Below are 23,259 nucleotides of genomic sequence, written 5' to 3'. Positions count from 1 at the left end.
TGTAGTCTCTACGGTTCAAAATCTGAAGATGGCTGCCGGGGGCTGGAGCTTAAACCCTGCCACCTCATTGGTTGGGGGCAATAAAGGACCAAAGTGGGGCGGAGGGACTACACAATAGAATGGCTCATAGGCCATAATGGGCTATGTACATGCATTGCTATATAGTAATGTGTGTATATTAAAGAAAAATTAATAATACATTTTATCACAGAGGATTCCCAGTCTGACAACGGGGAATATTCAAGCATGTGAACCTATGAAAGATACCAATGCTGGAGAAATACAGTTACAGGTAAGTAACTAAGACTCCCATTTCTTCTTGCATTGGCATCTAGTACTTGTTTTTCAGCTCAGAAAGTTCTCTTTCTGAGTTAAATGAAGTTTTTTAAATATTTTCTTCATGCTCTTTCACCTTAGATGAATTATTTTCCTCCTGCAGGGTGCAGGTGGCTCAGGGCTCTGTTTTCTCATTGAAATGGTGTCTTTATAGTCATTGCTTGGTTTTCGTCTTGGCGACAACATGCTATAGTCTTATTTTCCATACTCCTGTCAGCAGCAGGACATTTGCACTTTGATTATGGGCTATTGACCCCACTTCCTCCAAGAAGTTCTGATGGCATGAAGCATTATTCATACATTTGTTTATTTGACCCCCTCTCTGTGTCTGTGCATACTCCTGTAGGGCTGAGGCAGTAACTTTCTCTTAAGGGAGCTCGCTTACTAACTGGAGCGTTTCCCCCAATCGTGGGCATAAACAGCAGCTACTGTTTTCTTGTGGGAAAGACAGAACACATGGGTTCTCTTTTCTCTCCCTAGCCACATAGGATCACGCAGCACGAGAAACGTCGTGGCCCTCTTTTTTTCAAACACCAGTTCACTGCACAGCCGAGAAACGCACATACAGGGTTAGAAAGGGTTAACTTTTGGTGGTTCTCTCTTTGGTGAGGTGCTTGCCTTGTATCGTCCTTGCCCCAAAGCTGGAAGTTTTATTTCTTACTGTCCCCATATATAATCCTCCTCTCACTCACAGAAATACAGGAGCAGCCAATGCTCACCATTTAATCAGGCCTTGTCTGGAGGAGCTATCGCTGTTTTTTCTCAGGATTATACTGCTTGGGGTCTAATGAGAAATAGAGTGCTGTAAGTTTGTATGTTAATGGTTTGCTTCCCCCTTTATTTTAAAAAATATGAGCCCAGATCACAAGCTTCAGCTTTCTACATAAGCAATGAACTCCTCTACATGTTGTTTTCTTAATCTTTTCCTTTCCGTTTTCGTAGCACACACCTGTGGAGGTTAAGTGAGGGGAGGAGGTCACTTAACTCTTTCATTGCCCGAGCTGGCAGCACTGCAAAAAAAGCAGCCTTTAGTTCCTCTCACAATTAACAAAGCACCACTGCTTTAATTCACTGTGACTAATTTATAATTTATGGTCCTCTAAAAAGGGTTTAAACTGCAAAGTGAAAAACAGGAGCCCCAGTGTGGGCTTTTATCAAAGTCACACAAAGGCCTGGGCTTATACAGTAGCTACGCAACATTTCTCTCACCTCCTATCTACACCCAGGAAATTGTTTATCTTCCAGTTTCTTTTTCGCATGGCTCCCATTCAAGTGATGAAGGCACAGAGCTTGGAAGTCAGACTTACAGCCAGCAGTTTTACTTTCTAGCTGACAGGGTCCATCCGGCAGGCTATCAGTCAGCATCTCTCCATGCTTCTGCCTCCTCCTCTCTCCTTCCAAAACACTCCTATGGAAGAGGATGACAGAACCGGACTAGGGCTACAGCACAGGCCCTGGACAGGCCTCAGCGGCCCCAGAGGGGGCCCTGAGGGTTTACAATCCTCTCAGCTCTCTTTGCCTCTCAGGCTGATTGTTTTTTCCTTCCAACAATCCTGGCCAGTTCCACTTTTCCTTGTTGCTAGGGGTGAAGAGCTCTGCCAGGCATGGGTCAAGAGTTCAGGGCACAAATTCCAGTGTCCTGACAGTCCCTGTGCATTGTCTACCATTTTACAATTAAAGCTGAGTGGCATGTATATACAAGATTGTGGCTGTTTGTTTACATAATGTTTTCCACACAGATTAGGTGTTTTTCTAAATAGAAAAGTTCCCTCTCAATAGCTAGCACATCCTGGTAATGGAACATTTAACACTGTAAAACATGTCATGCTCACTTAAATAGACAAAGTGAATTACATTTGACCTTTCACAATATAAATAAAAGGTTGTCACCAACAATTAAGAAAAAACGTGTCTGAGTAGTATTTATGAATAGGATGAGAAAGTGCGACTATGTGCATTTTGTTATGGAGGGAATTAGTCGCCCTGGCAACAGAATGTAGTAATTTGAACCCTGGGTTACATATTTATTATGTGTTATAGTTTGTGTAGAGTGAGGTGCATATTTGTATACGGTACGTAGTTCTATCTTGTGTTTGTTTATTTTCAGGTGCTACTGGTTGGGCACGTGCAGGGCGACCTGCGCCGGCTCCTTGTGTTGTCTTTCGAGTATGGAGACATGTGTGTCCTGCTATATATGTAAGAGCTATGGAACATGGAAGGAGAGAATCTACTGTTTGAGTGCGGTTGTGAGGGAGGCTCTCAACCTCAAACCTCTTAATAAATCACTGTGACCACAAGATTTGCATCCTGGCTCAGACCTCATAAGACCATTATTTCAAAAAATGGCTTGAGGGGTGCAAACCCCCCAAACCGCTTTGTTTGGTTCAGGCTACTTCTCTGTGGTCAGCCGCTGCCACATATTAGGCGCATACATTTACGCCCCTCCAGTTTTAAAATTCATCAGCCACCATTGGTCAGCATATATCCGGAATCCAATTTAGCATGCTACCAGTGTTCCAGCTCTGTGGACGTCCAGACCTCAGTTTAGCATGGTAACTGTCCTGACATTGTATGTCCTGCCTGGAATGCAGTGGACCCTTCAATTCTTATCTGTGGATGTGGGTGAAATAAATATGACCACCACTGTGAACGTTGTATTGTTCTGCTCCTGTTATGATGGTGTAAGAGCAAGGAACATGCTAACATTGCTTAGAAGTACTCTGATCCACACGTGCAGACATTTTGTCCATGTAAAACTAATGAGGTAACCTTTTACTGTGTGTTCACTTGAATTAGTTATTGGCCCTACCAATGCAAACCAGTGATTAAATAATGCATTCTAAGCAATGCTATCTGATAGCTGAAAAAAGTAGACCGAAGCATAGTGAAAAAATAAGACTTCATATTTTTTCTATGAAATGTTATGCATTTTGTGTTTTATTAAACTTGGTGGCAATTATGTATGTTAACTTTTCAAGGTTTCCTTTTGCTTGAGTATCTTTTTATTTTATTTATTGGTAATTTGCAATGCGCCTTTACACAAGTGTTTTGAGGCTCAGCAAGGCTGGATAGGGAGTGTGGGGGGAACAGGTAGAGGAAAAGTAGCAATACTAATAGGCCATGCGACATTCAGATCGTGCAAGTACTGTAATGAGAAGTGCATGGGGGAGGGGAGGTGGTGAACTGCAGAAATTGGGTGGTTGGGCGAAGAATGCCAGAGGAGTGGGTGAGAAGAAGAATGCCAGGGGGGCCCGGTGGGTAGTGCCCGGGGAAGCAGAGAGTGAAGGGGATCCACAAATAAGTGCAAGTTAGGGGATTGGAGATGCTCCAGGGTATGAAATCCAGCCAGCAAGTGTAGGTGAGGGGGCCTGTGAGGGCAAGTGCAGGATGGGGCTGGTGGGGGCGGGGTCACGGTCACAGGAGAAGTGCAGAGGTAGGCTGGGCGGAGTGGGGGGGGTTTGGCTAGTGCCAAGTATGCCTTTTGAAGGAACCAGGTCACCAGTCTCAGGCAGAGGAGACATTAGCAGGGGAGGGACAAAGAAGAAGAAGAGAATAGGAAGGTGTTAAGGAACTTAAGGAGATCCGGCTCAAGTCTGAGAGGGGCAGGGAGGCCATTCCAGAGGAAGGAGCCTGCGGAGGAGAGAGATCTACCCACCAAATCTCTGCATGAAAAAGCGTCTGTTTTGCAGAGAGTTAGAGCTAGACGAGCAAAGGGCTCTAGTAGGGAGGTTTTTAGAGAGAGAGAGAGAAAGCAGAATATAGCAGGGTCCCAGGCTCTAGAAAGGCTTGTGAATGATGCAGAATTTTGATTTGCAGCAAGTGGGATCCAGTGGCCAGATTTAACGGCGGGACAGATTCAGTCACTGGGTTCGAGGCCAAAGATAAGTCTTGCAGTCCTATTCTGGATTAGTTGAAGAGGGCGACGGGAGGAATTAGGCAGATTGAGGTAGAGGTTGTTACAGTAGTCCAGCCTGGAGACCACCAGAGCTCTGGAGACATTGAGTTTCTGGGGGAGGGTGAGGAAGGGGAGAATGCTTCTCAGGAGGTGCAACTGAAAGTGGGCCTTCTTGGCCGGGTCCATGATATGAGGAGAGAAGGAGAGAGAGGAGTCGAACATTGCACCAAGGTTTTTTGCTTCACACAAGGGGTGAGGGGAGGGTGCCCAAGGAGGGTGCGCAAGAGTGTGGGAGGGATAGAGTGACCAGGAGTCCCCATAAGAAGGATCTCTATCTTACCAGCATTAAGGCAGAGATTGTTAGTAGTGCACCAAGCCTGACTAGCAGAAAGGCAGTCAGGAATGAGAGAGGGAGAAGAGGAGGTAAAGGACGGAGAGATCAGATGGGCTAGAGAGGCAAGGTAGAAATAGAAAAGCCAGGGCGAGAGGTTAGATCCCTCAGGGACACCACAGTGGAAAGTGCGATGGTGGAGATGAAAGAATAAAGGGCCCAATTGAACCTGAGAAGGTCAGTCAGAGAGGAAAGAGGTCAATCAGTTCAAGGCCAGGTCTGTGATGTCAAGGGTGTCACAAAGCCGCTTTATCAGGATGGCATTATTGACTGTGTCAAAGGCAGAGGGGAGGTCAGGAAGGATGCGAACAGAAAGAGATGGAATCGAGATTAGTGAGCAAGTCTTCAAGGGTGTTCAGGAGAGCAGTTTCCGTGCCTCTGACAGCTCTAAGGCCAGACTGGTGGTCATGGAGGCAACCAACAGATTTGGCGCGTTGGACAAGCTGGGAGATGGCCAGCTTCTCCAGGAGTTTGCCCAAGAAGGGGGTGGAGGAGATAGGGTGGTAATGTCCTGGACAGGAAGGATCCGCAGAAGGGTTTTTGAGGAAAGGATGCACAAGGGAGTGCTTGAGGAGTGAGGGGAAGGATCCAGTGACAGAGGAGTGATTACAGAAATCGGTCAAGGCGAGAGCAAGCGAGACAATGTTGTCCTTGATGGTTCTGGAGGAGCAGGGGAGCACATGTTTGGAAGAGACTTTCATAGACCGGACTTGTTTAGAACCCTAACCAGGTGTTATAGGAGAAAAAGAGGGGAGTAGAGGGGGAGTGAAGAGGGGCCAAGGGAAGCCTGAGAGAAGGGGAGGAAGAAGGATGTGGAGTAGAGGTGGGTGAGGAGAGGATGTCCTGTGTTTTGGAGATGAAGTGAGAGGCCAAAGAAGTGCAGAGTGCCTGAGAAGGCAGAGGAGAACTGGAGACTGCAGTAGGGGTGGCGAGATCCATGCAGATTTTGAAAAGTTCAGTCATGTTGTTAGTAGCCGTAGTGATGCAGGCTTGGATATACACCTTCTTCTTAGAGCAGGTTGTGTGTCTCTAGTGCCTCTGGAACAGGCAGCAGGCCAGTTTGTCAGAGGATTCGCTAAAGGCCTGCCACTTCTGCTCAGCGACGCTGCACTTACGTTTCAGGGCAGCCAGATCGGAATCATACCAGGAGTTGCATTTGGAGGCAGGTTTCATGCAGATCCCCATGGCAGGGGCAAGGATATCCAGAGAGTTGTTAATGGAGAGTTGAAGGTTAGAGAGGGCAAGTGGTGGCAAAAGGGGGCTGACATTCGTTTTATCGGTCAAACGAAGGAGGAGGCTGGCAGTGCGGGCAGAGGCTCAGCCGGAGGATCATGTAGGTACAAGCGAGTGGACGGGGAGAGCATGATCAGACCAGGCGAGAGGAGTAATGAGAGGATTGGAAATGGGGAGGTCAGAGGAAATTTGAGCATCCAGTCATAGTGCGTTGGACCAGAGGGAAGAATGGAGAGGGAAAGAGTCACAGAGGTTGCGTAAAGAACCTGAGGCCACATCAGGGGAGTCTAGATGAAAATTGAAGTCTCCAAAGAAGAGAAGTTTGGAGGGGAATGTAGGGAGGGAAGAGGTGAGGTCAGCCTATTCAGCGAGGAACTGGGAGACCTGTCCAAGGAGCCTGTAGATGGTGGCCAGAGATAGGCCAGGGGAGACACCAAGCCTGCAGACTTGCATTCGAAAGAGGAATAGGTCTGAGTGGTTATGATAATAGCAGGGACCCACTCTGGGAAGATACGGGCCACTCTGCCCCGGGCCGGTTAAGCCTGGATTAGGAGAAGATATTGGAGCCCTCAGGGACGAGAGGGTTAAAACTCGTAACAGAGCTGTCCGTGAATTATGTTTTGTGAGAGCAAGGACATATAATTTCAGGTCTTCAAGGAGGAGGCAGATGTCAGAGGAGTGTTTGACAGCAGAGCAAGATTTGAGGGTAGTTAAGTGGAGCAGGTTGCCACGTTTGAAGGTCTTCCGAGGAGGAGTACAGGAGTGTGGTGCAACCGTCAGAGATGGTAGAGGAGCCAGAGGAGTGGCACAAGGAGGGGAGGAGGAATTTGGTGAAAGACGGGAGACGCCTATCAAGAAGGAGGAGGTTGGGCTGAGAGCTGTGAGCCATTACAGTGCCATTCTGATAGACATTAATGAGGACCCTGGAGCAAAGGAAGGAGGCCAAGAGTACCTCCCAATGGGTGCCACCATTGATGGAGGAGGAAAAGAAAGGGAAAAGTACATAGGCTATGTAGGGAATCCAAAGGTCTGGAGAGGGAAGGACAAAGAGGATATCAGTGAGGGTCTGCTTGGAAGAAGCATTGGCATAGGTGTCAGTGATGGGCAGGCCGTGATTGGAGACCATGATATCTTTCTTGAACCTTTTCTTTCCGGTTTTTGACAGAGGGGTAGGATAGGTGATGGAGAGGCAGTTAGAGAAGATGGGGGAGGTTGAGAGGACCATTGAGGAGAATGCGAGAGAATGAGGGGGAAGCGAGGGGGGGACAGCAGAGCACAATGGACTAGCCCACAGCAAGGCAACAATCCGGCCAAGAGTGAGGGATGAGACATGGGTAACCACATATAACAGGAGTACGATCATTTGAGGAGGGAACTGGAACGAGAAGAAAGCGAGAGGTATGGGGGTCAGAAGATAAAAACAGCAGCATTAGTATGAACCCACCTCTTTGAATTCACATAGATGAGGAAAAGCATACTTTTTAACACAATCGGCAATTAGCAGATAGGCAGATTTGACTTTCCTATTGGTGAGGAAAAAAACATACTTTTTAACATAAAAACTGCAAAACCATAAAAAGCACAAAAGTATGCTAATGTAATGGTTGATGTGTAACCTTATTTACCTACGTTTATTGTGATTTTATGGCAGTCTTTGTTATCTAGAGTAACTCATTTGTTTTACTTTTGACATAGGCATGCAGAGTGTGATGTGCAGTGAGTAGCCCAGTGCAGGATGACTCCATGACTGGGTTGGCTAGATTTGCAGCACTGCCCAGAATGGAAGGCACACATAACAGGTGAGAGCTCATCCTACCCCTTCCCCAGGCCAATATGTGTCCGGCTGTGACTGCTGCATGGCCAAATGACAATGGAATGAAGACCTTTAGTATGTTTTATGTTTCAGCATGGAGCTGAAATATGGGGCCATACTATCTGTCGGAATTTAGGGGTAGCTAAGACCAAATAAAAAAAAAACTCCTTATATTACCAATACGCTTTCCCAGTGCCCTCTTACTGATGGAGTGCGGCCTAGCACCTATTGCTTCTACATTAGCCTGTAAACCACTACTGTTTTGGGTTAGACTTTGGGTGACCCCAGAGCTAGGGAAGTATCGGGATACCTTCAGAGATTTACTTGATCATCCTGGAGGCCGCTCCCTACATTGGGGTATTCAATTAGGAAACAGTTAAATAACGTGGGATTAGGAGACATGTGGCGGAACCCGCAGAACTCGACTAAATTCTCTAAAATCAAACTAAAATCGATTGCTAAATGCAATATCCAAGAAAATCGTATACATTCCTGCTTGTTTTTGAAGACCGGGCCGGATTATCTTACACTGAAAATTGACCAAGGTCCCGAGAGATATCTGGACATAACTACCCCAGCATATGCGCGATCTTTATTTCTGGAATTTAGGTGTGGTGTTCTTAAGGTCGCCTCTTTCTGAAATCTGCTCAGTGTGGTGTAGGTACCAAGACAGTTGCACACTTTTTACTGCCTTTCACAAGTTTTATTGGTCTGAGAAATTTGTATCTGGTTCAATTTTTTAAGAAAGCCTTTATTTACAATGTAGCAGAAGCTGTGATACTATGTACGTCCACAGAATCTTTTAATTCAATTTTTATAGTAGCAAAATGTGTTAATCGTGCGTGGCTTCATAGGCAATCTCTGGCCTGTAATTGAGTTATTTTTTATGGATGCTTAGTACTTTTCTAAATTGTATTGCTATTTTGTATTGGCCCTGTGTATAAAATTGTTTTTTATAATCGTATTGAATATTGATGTATATGAATTCTCTGTGCTGAAGACAAAAATGTTGAATAGAGTAATGCAACAACAGTATGTTTTAGATGTGTGCAAGCGTGTTTGTGTGGGACAGATTGCCACGTGACAAGGGTGTAGAAGCTTTTTCGATTTATATTAATGAACAAAAAATATCAGGGTAATTCCATCTCAGAAAGGTGATCTGCTAACCAGTTCGCTCTTGCATATGTTCCATGCCAAATGCATAATATACATCTGTGCCCTGTTGAATTAATATCCAGAACTGCAGTGCCTGCTCTTCAGTGACACAGAGCAGGTCCAGAGGACACAGGTGTCCATTTGACAGCTGCTGTGTCAGCCAAGTCAATTCAGCATAGAGGCTACATTAGAGTCTGCACCTCTGTTCCAAAACTACATAATCATGAGGAAATACTATTCTGATGGAAGTTTAAACTCTAAACATATCCTTATACATATGTTTAGCGTATGGTGGATAATAACTCACATAACTATAAGAAAGCACATCAGAGTTTGTGTTTTCTGATCTGAAAACCTGGCCCTACCACCTGCAAATCAGGAAATTTAATGTGTGAGCCTCTCTTGTTGATCCTATGTGAGGTCGGTTAAGACCTCTCCAGCAGGACAGCCTCCCTGCAGGATCTGTCTTGATAAACTTGAGTCAAAGGACAAACACATCACCTATCCCAAAAGGCCCAACTTCACACCAGTGTGCAGCATACCAATGAGGATATTTGAGATTTTTGACAAGGGAAGGAGTTGGAGTAAGTATAGACAGAGGGAGTTCAGCATAGTTGAAGGAAGATTCTGCCATGCTGTTTTACCTTTAATCTCTCATCCTTTGTGTCCCCTCTTCTTGCTTTAACACAAAGTGCTTTGGATATGATGTCAAAGGCCACTTATCTCAATGACAGGGTTTGGATCCTCTAATGCAGGCCTACTTTTAATCACCTACGGGCATTTGCCTATAAAAGAGGGAGTCTCCCACTCCTTTAATTCACTCTTGAACAAAAACCTGAGGAAGAATTCACTGGGCCTCTCTTGGGAGAGGTGCCTTTCCAAAGCCCTGCAAAAGAGGTGAGGACTGAGTGTCTAAGGCAGAGGCAAGATCTGCTCCATACCCATCACCAGGGAACACAGTGGGTGACCTGCTGCTGGAAAAGACCTGCCTCTCTGCCAACCACAATGGTACCCAGCACCCAAATGCGATTACCAAACACTGCAGTTGAATACCAGACTCGCCCATGTTAGAGGCATGGGAACAAATACTAATCTTATCCTAGAGTCCCTGAATTGGGACTCACAGCATCCTGAGCGCCATGGTGGTCGGGATGCATGTTTTTCACTGCCTCAAACTGATCAAAATGCCCTTAGACCCTGTTTGCCCCATTCAAATCACAGGACACTCAACTGAACCCTTCGAACCAGCATGCTTGCAACATTGAACCAGTTTGACACTGCATTGTGACCACTTAGAACATGTCACCAGTGAATCTCAAATCAACTGCTCATCGCCAGACTTGGAGTCAAACTGCTGGAGTGTCACTCACCAACCCTAACTATCAGTTTCACAGTTTCAGAATGTGTAATGATGGGCTGGAAGACCCCAGATTATACAGAAGGTGTGGAGCCAGTAAAACTCAGACTCAATGACGGAAATAGTCAAAGTGAAGGGCAAACCCGCTTTATTAACAATCCAACATAAAGCAGGGACATCATTCAAGCAGTAGAGTCGCAGGTCTTAAAGGTTATCATGCAAAACAAGAGATTTATAAACCTGACTTTCTGTTTACTGGCCCTATATTAAAATCTTGGTTACAAAAACTTACGGGGTGAGGGGATTGGTTAGGAGAATTGGCTATATACATATTATATACAGGTTAGTCTTCTATGGGATATTGCGTTTCTGATGGCTCCCCCTGAGACCGCCCCTCTAAATTGATAATAGTGAATATGTCATCTCTAAAATTCATAATTGGTTGGCACGTTAACATAGATGAAATCAATAATTCCCTGACTACGGGCACGTGCCAAGTGATTCTCGGGGGGAATGTCCTGGGGAAAGGAGCCATTTAGCATAAACAGGCTTCTGGAGTCTACAAAGCTTGTCCACTTAGCGAATTGCTGTATATCTGATTTACAATAAGGGCCCAAACAATGCAGGTTCAAGTCACCTGCCAAAATGACAGAGTCCGACTGCCCATCAAGCATTATAATATCGATAGCTTTGTTCACAGATTCCAGAAACCTGTCATCAGAGATACCCACAGGGTTCCAATAAAGATTAATAGCGGCACATGAAAAATTTAGACCAACAATTCTAGTCATCTGCAAAAAAGGATGCGGAGAAAACCAGGATTCAACCTTTAGGGCGGAAGATTGCTTGACGGCCGTTAAAAGGCCGGAGGTAGGACGCCCAATAGGACCCTTAGCTGCAGGTATCAGGACAACATCATGGTTATCCCATTATGGAATACTGGTAAACCAGGATTCTTGTAAAAGAATAACATCGTGATCTAACAAATGCAAGGCCTGATTGTTCAAAAGATGCCTATATACTGTGCGGCTCAACATTGAGGGCCCTGATTGGTTGGCATTCTCCTGACCAACCTTGGGCAACTGACAGGTCATCAACACATGAACCAGAATGGAAGAGAGGACCACAAACTGCTTTCCTTTCAGTAAAAAAAAGGATACTATCCATTCTCCAGCATGGGGTCTGGCATGGATTCACATGCTCATGAATATTCCCCGTCCTCAGGCTGGGAATCCTCGGTAAAGAAAAAACCAGTATCAGTTTAGTTTCTGATCTGACTTTCGTAGTAATAACCAATCACTGGTCTCTGCGTCATACTGACCACAGCCAATGACTGCCCTCTACCTAAGCCCCACCTCTGGCAGCCATCTTCAGATTTTTACCGCACGTTCATGTGTTGGGATCCTCGTGCTATTGCTCTCGAGCGTTGGTGCTTTTTTTTCACATTTTTTCTCAAAAACTTCGTTTTTTCGGTCAAAAGAGCCTCAAGCTCCACCGACTCTCTATCCGATCAACGGGGACCCGTGTCGGATTCGTCTGCGCCCCTCAAGGGTGAAGATTTTGTCGAGCTACGGTTTTGGAGGACTCCAGAAGCTTCTCAGGCCCGGTCATGGCCCAGGAGAAGGGAAGCTCGACGCCCGGAAAGCTGTTCAGGGTCTGCCCTGGATGCCAGCTGCAGAACGTCTTCAAGGAGGACGAACACTCTTTTTGTCTCTACTGCCTACATGAGGACAAGACGCACGTGGAGAAGGACTGTGCGTTTTGCGGCAACATGTCGGAGCGGACCATGAAGGACCGCCATCAACGTCTCGCCAACTGGCTAGAAGGGAAGAGCCCGTCCGGCGAGAAGAAGAAGAAGAAATCTGAGCGGTCTTCTAAGACCTTTGAGGACGCCCCGGCGACGGGGGTCCAACATAAGGCCAAACACCGCGAGTCCGCTGGCACCGGGAGCGCCGAACGGTCGGGCTCTACGGGCGCCAGGCAGGGCGCCCCCTCCCCGGCACCATCAACCACGAACCAACGCTCTGGGTCGGGTAAGAGGAAGGCCGAGCACCCGGCGAAGCTCCTGGAGAGGCCCCGGTCGAGCTCGAAGGCGAAGGGGGAGCCAGGCGGTGTCCCCCCCTCAAGGATAAGGCGGTGAGCGCACCTAAGGTGGTGAAGGCCTTAATCCATCCGGCCAAGCCCTCTATCGAAACTGTCGCGGCAGCCCTGGCTCAGCCTGTGCAGGCTACACCAGTGGTGGCGACCTCGGGGCTCAGAGTCTCCCTGCCACCTCGGAGGGAGTCCTCTTTTGTGCCCATCGATAGGACCCCCGTGAAATCCCCCGAGGGGAAGAGAAAGGGGGGGCAGGGCGTCGGCGTAGATTCGGCTTCAACCTCGGAGGAGGAACTGGTCGAGGTCTTAAGCCACGGCCTCGGCGTGGAAGAAGACCGGCCCGTCGGATTCCCCTCTGCCAGCACCGCAAGACAACTCGGCGGCCATTTTGTTGGCTATACAGTCCTTATGCTCAGAGATAAGGACGAGACTACCGTTGCCGACGGAGGAACCTCTCCCGTCGGGGGACCCAGAACCGGGACCTTCTGGTGTTCCCCCTACTAAGAAAAGAAGGATCCACCCTCCACCTCCTTTTCAGCCGTCGCGCCCCGTCCAGCCCTCCTCCCCGTCCCCCCGAGGGGATGATACGGGGACTGACACGGCAGCGACGGGTACGGACGACGAGGTATACGACGAGGATGTACCGTCGTCGCCTCCCACCAGGGCTTCTCCGCCCGACGAGATTGGATCGTTCCACTCCATGATCACCAGGGCATCCGAGCTTTTTCAACTCTGCCCTGAGGAGAAGAAGAAGGAAGGTTTCCTTTATCAGCGGCGCGAGGCCAAGAGGAAGACGGTCCTCTCAGTGCCTCTATTGGACGACATTTGGGATGAGGGCCTCACCCTCCTCAAGAACCCTTCCACGACGCCAGCTAGAAGAGACCGGTACGAGAAGAAGTACCGGGTCCCGGACACGGCCCCCCTGTGCCTCCGGGCGCAGCCTACCCCGGACTCCGTCGTCTCCGCGGCGGCCAGGAAGAAAGCGGGGGGGGTGCGGCCTCCACATCGACTTCCCCACCGGACGGTGAGGGAAAGAAATTGGACGCTATGGGACGCAGAGTCATCTCGTCGGCAGCGACGACGATTAAAGCGGCCAACGCCTTGGCTATCGTGGCCCGCTACGACAGGGAGCTCTGGTACAAACTGGCTCCCCTGCTGGACTTCCTGCCGGACGACAAGAGGACAGAGGCCCTGGAGATCCTGCAGGAAGGTGAGGTGGCTTCGGACCACGCCATTACCGTTGCGACGGACATCGCCGACACTGGGTTCCGCCAGTTGGGCAACGGCGTTTGCCTTAGGCGGCGTGGATGGCTCAAGGCTATGGACTTCCGTCAAGACGTTCAGACCAGAGTCCTGGACATGCCCTTCGATGGGAACAACCTGTTTGGTAAAACAGTGGACGATTCCCTTCAGGCCATTAAAGCGGACACTGAGACGGCCCGGGCCCTGGGAGTTCTGCAACAACGACGGACACCCTTTCGGAGCAGCGGAGGCAAGGGCGCCTCCAAAGGTTCCGGCGGCGGTTTCTCCACCTACCGTCAAGCGGCCCGCTCGTCGTCTCAGGAGGCCTACAGAGGACGAGGCAAGTCTGGCGGACCCCGCCGTCATCGCCAAGGAGGTCAAGGCGGCAAAGCCTCGTCGAAGCAGGATTGAACCGGCCGTGGGGTCGGGCCCCCACCGAAGCACCCCGGTGGGAAGCCAGCTGGCGAGCTTCGTCAGCGTGTGGGAGTCCATCTCCACCGACCGTTGGGTGCTGGACGCCTTGGCCCGGGGCCACGCGCTCGAGTTCCAGAGAAGGTGCCCGCGCGTCCCCCCCGTGGCCAGGAAAGAACTTCACGTCCCTCAACTTCTCCTGGAGGTAAAAGCGATGCTCAGGAAGGGCGCCATCAAACGCGTCCCAAAGAGGCTTCGGGGCTCTGGAGTCTACTCGAGATACTTCCTCGTGAAGAAGAAGACGGGGGGATGGCGCCCCATCCTGGACCTGCGACGTCTGAACAAGTTCATCAAGGCGCAGAAGTTCCGGATGGTCACCCTCCAGCACGTCCTGGGTCAGCTGGAGGAAGGAGACTTCCTGTCGTCGTTGGATTTGGAGGATGCCTACTTCCATATTCCCATCCTAAAGGGGCACCGAAAATTCCTCAGGTTTGTGGTCCAAGGGCGTCATTACCAGTTCAAAGCCCTCCCCTTCGGACTACGGTCGGCACCCAGGGTATTCACCAAGTGCCTCGCACCGGTGGCGGCGCAGCTGCGCCGCGAGGGGGTCCACGTCTACCCCTACCTGGACGACTGGCTCATCCGAGCCAAGACGAGGGAGCTCGCCGTGGTTCACACGGCAAGGACCGTCCAACTTCTCACGGACCTGGGATTCTCCGTGAACTACGCCAAATCCCACCTGGTACCCGCGCAAGACGCTCTGTTTCTGGGAGCGAGGCTCAACACAGTGTCCCTTCTGGCCTCCCCATCGGAGGAGAGGACCAGGACCATCCTGGGCAAGGTGCAGCGAATGTTGGTGGCCGACGCGGCCAAGGTGAGGTCCATCAAGTCCCTCCTCGGAATGATGTCTTCCTGCATCTACCTCATTCCCATGTGCAGGCTCCGGATGCGCCCGTTACAGGAGTTCCTGGACGCACGCTGGATCCAAACGACGGGCAGCTTCGAGGAAAGGATCACACTCGACGAGAGTTTCCGACGAGCGATCCGGTGGTGGGGCACCCGCGCGCATCTGACGGCGGGCTTGGACTTCCAGACCCCAGCCCACCAGGAGACAGTGACCACGGATGCCTCCCTGGAAGGGTGGGGAGCGCACACCGAAAATCTGCACGCAAGAGGCCTTTGGCTCCCGACGGAGAAATCCCTGCATATCAACGTCCTGGAGCTCCGTGCAGTGTTTTGGGCGCTCAGGTCCTTCCTTCCGTCCCTCAAGGGCAAGGTGGTGAGGATCTTCACCGACAACACCACCACCATGTTTTACATTAGGAAACAGGGCGGAACCAGGTCCCCAGCACTGTCCAAGGAGGCGCAGGACCTGTGGCATTGGGCCATCGCCCAAAGGATATTTCTGGTGCCGTTTCATCTGGCAGGGATAAAAAACACCATCGCCGACTCACTCAGCAGGGAGCTGCGCTCGTGCCACGAGTGGGAGCTACGGCAGGATCTAGTGGATCGCCTCTTCCGACGGTGGGGCACACCCCAGATCGACCTGTTCGCGACGGCGACGAACTACAAGTGCCGGAGGTTCGCCAGCAGGTTTCCCCAGGCGAGGAGCACGGGCGATGCTTTCTCGTTCCCCTGGGAGGGCCTGTTCCTCTACGCGTTCCCTCCTTTGCCACTGCTAATCCGGCTCGTCAACCAGCTCAAGAGGTCACGGTGCAGGATGATCCTCGTCGCACCTGCGTGGCCGAGGCAGATATGGTTCCCGGACCTTCTGGACTTGTCGGCGTCCCCGCCAATCAAGCTGCCGGTGGACGCAGATCTACTCTCCAGAGAAGGAGGCGCCATCATCCACCATGACCCGAAATCGCTGAACCTGCAGGCCTGGCTCCTGCAGCGCTAGAGTTTGGAGGATACGACATACCGGCCACTGCAGAGAGGTTCTTGCAAAGGCCAGGGCGTCCTCGACTCTTAAATGCTACGGACACAAATGGAAGAGGTTCTCTGTCTGGTGCCACGCACAGAAGATTAACCCTCTACGGATTACGGCCCCCCAAGTACTGCCGTACCTGCTGACGCTGGCCAAAGCTGGACTGGCACACGCGTCCATCAAGATTCATCTTGCTGCGATTTCCCGATACACCAGAACCACGGGGCGGACGTCCTTGTGGTCTCATCGTCTGGTGAAAGAGTTCATGAAGGGACTGTTCAGATCGTTCCCGCCGGTGAAGGCTCCGGCCCCGGCGTGGGAGCTCAACGTGGTGCTGACCAAGCTCATGGGACCTCCGTTCGAGCCTCTGCACTCAGCTCCGTTGAAATTTCTGTCGTGGAAAACAGCGTTTCTTGTGGCCATCACCTCCGCACGACGAGTGGGAGAGATCCAGGCCCTTTCCTGCAAGGCCCCGTACTTGACTTTTCACGACACGAGGGTAGTGCTCAGGACGCACCCCTCCTTCATGCCCAAGGTATCGTCGGACTTCCATCTCAACGAACCCTTGGTGTTGCCTGTGTTCTTCCCGTCGCCTTCGTCGCCGGCTGAGAGGACTTTGCACTCGCTGGATGTGGCTAGAGCGCTGAAGTTCTACGTGGACCGCACGAAGTGTTTTCGGAAGACGTCACAACTCTTTGTGAACTTTGGACCTGTCAATCAGGGGAAGGCTCTCTCGAAGGCTTCCATTTCCAGATGGCTCTCCGGCTGTATCATGTACTGTCACCGGTTGGCAAACCGACCGCTGCCTGGCCGTCCGAGAGCCCATTCCACCAGAGCGATCGCAGGTACCACGGCGTTCCTATCTGGTGTGCCCCTGCTGGACATATGCAGGGCTGCTACGTGGAGGTCGACGCACACCTTCACGAAATTCTACTGCGTCGACCGGGATTCCAGGGAGGAGTCCAGGGTCGGCCAAGCAGTGCTGCGCAACCTGTTCGCCTGAGGTGAGCCTGGTGAGGAGGTAAGATGCTTAATGTTGAGTTTGATGTGATGCTTAATATTGAGCCTTTGCCACCTCCCGTGGTTGTGCATGTGTGTACTGCTATGTATTCTTTATTCATGAGCATGTGAATCCATGCCAGACCCCATGCTGGAGAAGGAACAAGTTACTTACCTGTAACTGTTGTTCTCCAGCATGGGTCTGGCATGGATTCACATGCGAACCCTCCCGCCTACCCCTCTGCGGCTCTTCACTTGGTCATACTGCCACTTCACGTGCTTCCAAATCTGAAGATGGCTGCCAGAGGTGGGGCTTAGGTAGAGGGCAGTCATTGGCTGTGGTCAGTATGACGCAGAGACCAGTGATTGGTTATTACTACGAAAGTCAGATCAGAAACGAAACTGATACTGTTTTTTTCTTTACCGAGGATTCCCAGCCTGACGACGGGGAATATTCATGAGCATGTGAATCCATGCCAGACCCATGCTGGAGAACAACAGTTACAGGTAAGTAACTTGTTCCTTATTCCTAGGTCATGAGCCAGAGCGACTACTTTGTAGTTAACCTTGTAAGGCGCCTCATGTCTTGGAATATGCGTAAGGAGTAAGGCAGGTGTCCTATCTGTGTCCGAGGCTAATGAATAGACATTAGCTTCCAGCTATGAGTCGCATGTGATGAGGCTGGGTTTTAAATGATTTCACCCTGCATTCATTGGGAATGTTTGCTAATATAAATGTGAGTGTCATTACTTAGTCTACCACTAGGGACTTGCTTGGGCCACTCTCTATGAAGTGTTGTGCTTATAATTATCCTGCACCTGGCTTTCAAAGGCTGGTTGTTCTTTAATGAATCTTAGAAAAATATGGCTTATGGCTTGGGAATTATCTTATCTGCACTGGTCTTTATTTCAGTGAATTCAACAGTTTGATTTTTCGTGAAGTCTCAAAGCCTTTCAATCACTCAAATGCAAACTGCAGCTTACATTTTGGAAAAGATGGCTGCCTATTACTGTCGCTTTTCTATGTTAGTGATCTATATACGTGTGTAATTAATGTTGTATCGTTTGTTAATATTCTTCCTGTCTAAATGGATGCAATCGATATTCTTTGTCTATAAATGCATATTTGACCTAGGGCCTCATTACACGGACGGCGGTGGATCAAGGTGCTATTAGCACCTTGGTCCATGCCGGTAAAATACCGGCACTGCCTTGGAGGAAAGGGGAATTACCGCCCTATTCCAAGGTTGGTGGGGCGGTAATTCCCCCTTCCCCCTTCCCCCATTGCCCTTCCCCATTCCCATTTTTGCCCCATAGGGCATAATGGGAATAGGGAAGGTGCTAATTACGGCACCGCAAATTGCGGTACCGTAATTAGCTCCCTGGTCCCTTTGCGGGTTGGTTTTTAAAGCCTGCAAAAAGCAGGGGTTAAAGTCTCCAACCCGCAAAGGGACCTCGTAGTAAGGCGGTAAGGGTTAACGGTCACCGGTACCATTAACGGTGACCGTTAACCCTTACCGCCGTCCGTGTAATGAGGCCCCTAGTGTTCTTGTTTCTTTATGTTGAGTGTATATTTGCTTTGGGCCTATTGCATGCACATGTGTTATTTCACTGTGAGTTTGCTTATTCTCACCAATTTTAGTTAGATTAGGTCAATTTCCTGTTGTGGCCTGCAGCTCACTAAATCTCCCTTTAGGAAAGTCTAACTATCCCTCAGGTTGATTACCTATATATCCCTAGACAGCGCTGACGTACCGCCTATATAGGAAAGGGGATAGAAGAATGGCTGACCCTGATCTAGCTCACTACTTTCCCAATATTGCAGGGATTAAAACCCAAACACTTGGGGGAGTATAATGTGCTTTAATTACTCCCTCTTTAGTGAATTAAAATTGCAGATATTTCTGCGTGTATTAAAAATATAGTGATTTTATATACCCGGGCTCACAATCGATATGAGTGTCCTGGGGTTTAAGGGAATCGGCCTGAACACAATATCGGTCTACCGGTTTCAGCAGACTATGCTCTAGTCTGGCCGCTTTCTTCGGGACCAGAGGGCAGCCTCAAGTCGCACTCTCTAAAAACAGAAGGGCAAAAAGTCTTCTCCTATATGTGGATCGGAAGCTGTATCTTCTTTTATTTCGAGGCCACAGCGCCAATATTGGTGATTTTACTAGGTATATGGGGTTTGTTCCTCCGGATTCTCCCAAGGATCAAGTGGGCCCTTGTAGTCTAAAGGCTTTCACCAGGCTAATTTGTAAAAAGCACTCCCTGTAATGGGAATGGGGGGGGTGGAGGGAGAGACCTGGCTTTGGCAAGACAGCTGTGTCGGCGCCAAGAGTTGAACGTGCACAGATGATTGGCCGGAGACAAGATGAACCTGCGTTCAATAGTATTATGTTCATAAGAGGAAATCGCAGTATTTTTATTTTTTTTAACTTTTATTTACGCTTGACAGTCAGAGTACATAATCATGACAAGGTTACATCAGTAGATCACGACTTCACCATTGATACATAAGATAACAAATGCATACCCCTGGCACAGCATTGTTGGGAAGTAATCTGCATGCACTTGCCCCCTACCTGTTAGGCCATCAGTGTTACTCAATGTCAGGTTCACAATGGAAATCACGAGGATCGTTGGGCCAAATACATTCGGAATTCACCCATATTCTTTGGGTCTTGATGTACTCGGTAACGTTCCTATATAGATTTCCTCGCAGTTCTCGGCCCACATTAGGTCTGTCAACCAATCCCTGCTCTGCAGCTGGGCTTTGTCCTACCACTTCGGCAACGTACACTGTTTGGCTATACAAACTATATTAAGGAAAGCTCTTTGCCATCTCACCGGCATGTCTAGCCACAGCCCAAATAACACACCCATTAACAGGTAAGTGACCTGCGTTTCCTATTTTGCATCTTGGGAATCCGTTGTCTGCGGTTGGGTATATTTTACTAATCTGATCAGGAGTGTAATACAGTCTATTGAGAATCTTGATTCGCATCAGTTTGAAACCTGGAATTTAGCTATACTGTTTTGGTGAGCGTGCACATTCTAATCCATTGCTCATCTGAAAGCTCTGTACCCATATCTTCGGCCCACTCAGGTATTACCTTGGAGTGCAGCATATCCACCTTACTCTTGATCATTCTGTACAGTGTGGCCAACAGCCTACGTCCACCATTTGAGTTGGAGATGTACATGAGAAGTTCATTTTTAGGGGGCTCAAGAGGGTTACCTCCCACCATGTAGTAACTACAATCTCTGCTGCTTTACCCATGTGTTCATGTATCATTTTTGTAGTGTAAAAAATGTCCCTAAAGGGAACAAGTCCCCCAAAGCCGTGAATCCCATTGCCCCCAGTGTACACTAAGTGACCCATCCCTGGTAAGGGAGAGGCAAGGGAACTTTCACAGTGGCAACCACCTATAGAATGGGTGCGCCACCCCCACTTTCGTAAAGATAGCTCGCCTTGCTGTGACTTTAATGGGTACTGGGTCATAGGGGCAGTCATCTTTACATGCTGTGACTAATATCAATGTTCTGGTGTCTGTCGTGCTTGCTGCCAACCTTTCGAATCTAACATGTGGTGGGGCACCTTCACTACCATACTACTGAGAGGCAAATTGTGCCTGAGCCGCCCGAACAAGTCTATTTCGTGGTGTGGTGCCGCACACCCTCCTCTATCATAGGGCAGCATAATTTCTGTCGATTTTTTCTGACCCGTGCCTGCATGCCACTAGAATTGGGACAGGGTCCCATGCATCCTGTCGAAGTATGCTTTGCCCGGCCAGAGAGGGACTTTGGCAAAGGTATATGATAATTTGGGAAGTAGTATCATTTTAACCAGGGCCAATCTACCTGCCAGCGAGATGGGCGCAAGCTTTCACTTATATTTCCCCCAACATATTGTTTCTGGTTACTTTAGTTATCTTGAAGTAGTGAGCTCTTCTCCCTTGATACAGTGACACCCAGGTACTTGCTCCGATCAGGTGCCCATTTTAGGGGGATGTCCCCATTCCGTTTCCATGTGCTGTCCGTTTGCGGGAAGATTTCGGATTTGGTGTAGTTCATTATATGTTAATGTTCTTATAGCAGGCTCAGTGCTCTGCTGCTCTGACGGGGTGGTGATTATATGTTCATATTGTTATAGTGGGCTCAGGGCTCTGCTGCTATATGACAGGGCTGTGATTATATGCTACGGTCCTTATAGCAGGCTCTGTGCTATGTTGTTATATGACAGGGCTTTGATGATATGTTAATGTTCTTATAGCAGGCTCACGGCCTTGCCGCTATATGACTGGGCTGTGATTATACGTTCATGTTCTTATAGCAACCTCAGGGCTCTGCTGCTATATGACAGGGCTGTGATTATATGTTAATGTTCTTATAGCCGGGTCAGGGCTCTGCTGCTGTATGACAGAGCTGTGATTAGAAGTTAATGTTCTTATAACGGGCTCAGTGCTCTGCCACTATTTGACGGGCTGTGATAATATGTTAATGTTCTTATAGCGGGGTCAGGGCTCTGCTGCTTTATGACAGGGCTGTGATTATACATTAATGTTCGTATTGCGGGCTCAGTGCTCTGCCGCTATATGACAGGGATGTGATTATACGTTAATGTTCTTATAGCAGGGTCAGGGCTCTGCTGCTATATGACGGGAATGTGATTATATGTTAATGTTTTTATTGCAGGCTCAGTACTCTGCCGCTATATGACAGGGCTGTGATTATAAGTTAATGTTTTTATATCCGGTTCAGGGCTCTGCTACTATATGACAGGGCAGTGATTATATTTTAATGTTCTTATAGCTTGAGCTGGGCTCTGCTGCAATATGGCCCTGAGTTGTGAAGGAATTAGATTAAGTTATGGCCCGAGTATGGAATGGATCTAAGTATGGTGACACATTGAGGGTGTGAAGGATCTGAAGGTGAAGGGGCTCTTAAGTATAGCTGAGCCCTTAATAAAAACGTGCCCATACATGTGGTGGGGCCTTGAGTATGGAGTGGCTCTGTTCATGTAAGGGGTCCATCTATGGCGGGACCCTAAAGATGTGTAGGATCTGAAGATCACAAGCCTCTTGCGTATGTTTGGGCCCTGAATATAGCAGAGTCATGAATATAGACTGCCCAGATGTATTGTGAGGCCTTGAGTACAGAAGGATCTTGATAGTGGTGGCGTCCTGAGTATGCAAGGGACCTAAGAGTTGAGTGCTCCCCGGATCTGAAGATGGCAAGGCTCTTGGGTGTGTTAGGGCCATGATTGTACCAGTACCCCGATTAAGGCCAGGGCACTGGTGAGGCATTGAAAATGTAGGGGCCCTGAGTTAGAAAGGGACCTAAGTTGGGTGGGACCCTGAGAATGTTAAGTAGCTGAAGATGCCAGGGCTCTTGAGTATGTCGGGACCATGGTTATAGAAGAACCTTTAATATAGATGGGCCCGTGCATATGATGTGGCAGTGAGTATGGAGTGACCCTGCCTATGGAAGGGGCATAAGTGTGGTTGAACCCTGAGGATGTCGGAGATCTGAAGATGGCAGTGCAGTTTATTATGTTAGGTCCCTGAGTATCGCAGATCCCTGAATTTAGACAGACCTTACTCATGGCAGGGTCTTGAGTGTGGAGGGATCTTCATTATGGTGGGGCCCTGATTATAGAAGGGGCCTAAGAATGGTGGGACCCTGAGGATGTCAGGTAACTGAACCTGCTGCGAATCTTGATTCCCTTTATATAGAAGGGTCGTTCTTATGGAGAGGCATTGAGTTGGTAGGGATCTTGATTATGGTTGGGCCCTGGGTAGGGAAGTGGCCTAGGAATGGCAGGACCCTGAGGATGGCAGGTGCCTGAAGATGGCAGGGCTCATGAATATGTCAGGGCCTTGAGTACAGCAGAGCCCTGAATACAGATGGACCCTATGCATAGTAGAGCCTTGAGTATGGAGGGTTCCTGCTTATGGTTGAAACCTGAGTATGGAAGTGGTCTAAGTATGGGGGGGGCTGAGAATGTCCACCATCTGAGGATGGCAGGACTCTTGATCATGTTAGAACTCTGAGTATAGCAGAGCCCTGAATACAGATTGACCCTATGCAGGGTAGAGCCTAGAGTATGGAGGGTTCCTGATTATGTGTTTCCCTTTCACAGTTCAGCCATCCCAGGAGGACTCCAACAGCTGGAAAACGCAGCTGACGGAGTGCTCAGTGTTTCACTGGGCTGGCTCCTCCATAATGGGTGAGGGGGCCACTGGCCTTTAGTGCAATAGGGCAATGCCAGTACCAAAAATGCAAAATGCTAGTTTAGGCCAGTCAATATGGGCCACTTTTATGGGCCAATGTGGGCCAGTTTGATGAGTTGCTTCACTATGCAGCTAGTAGTTTTGACCATTGCTACTGAACAAATGTTCTTT

The 23,259-nt window shown here is 49.1% G+C and overlaps 1 protein-coding gene across 3 annotated transcripts in view; it reads left to right on the top strand.

Moving 5' to 3' along the window:
• LOC138528629 (uncharacterized) overlaps window positions 1–23,259 on the top strand; it is a 306,819-nt gene that overhangs the window by 41,952 nt on the left and 241,608 nt on the right. For all 3 annotated transcript variants that reach the window (XM_069640439.1, XM_069640438.1, XM_069640440.1), the window contains exon 2: window positions 7,551–7,654. In XM_069640439.1, coding sequence (XP_069496540.1) covers window positions 7,599–7,654 — 56 coding nt within the window. In that variant the 5' untranslated portion in view covers window positions 7,551–7,598. The remainder of the gene's footprint in view (window positions 1–7,550; window positions 7,655–23,259) is intronic.

Source organism: Ambystoma mexicanum, chromosome 7q (assembly GCF_040938575.1).
Source record: "Ambystoma mexicanum isolate Mex_15411 chromosome 7q, UKY_AmexF1_1, whole genome shotgun sequence".
Classification (NCBI taxonomy): Eukaryota; Metazoa; Chordata; class Amphibia; order Caudata; family Ambystomatidae; genus Ambystoma; species Ambystoma mexicanum.
The sequence above is the reverse complement of the archived record's forward strand: the minus strand, read 5'-3'. Positions and strand labels throughout refer to the sequence as shown.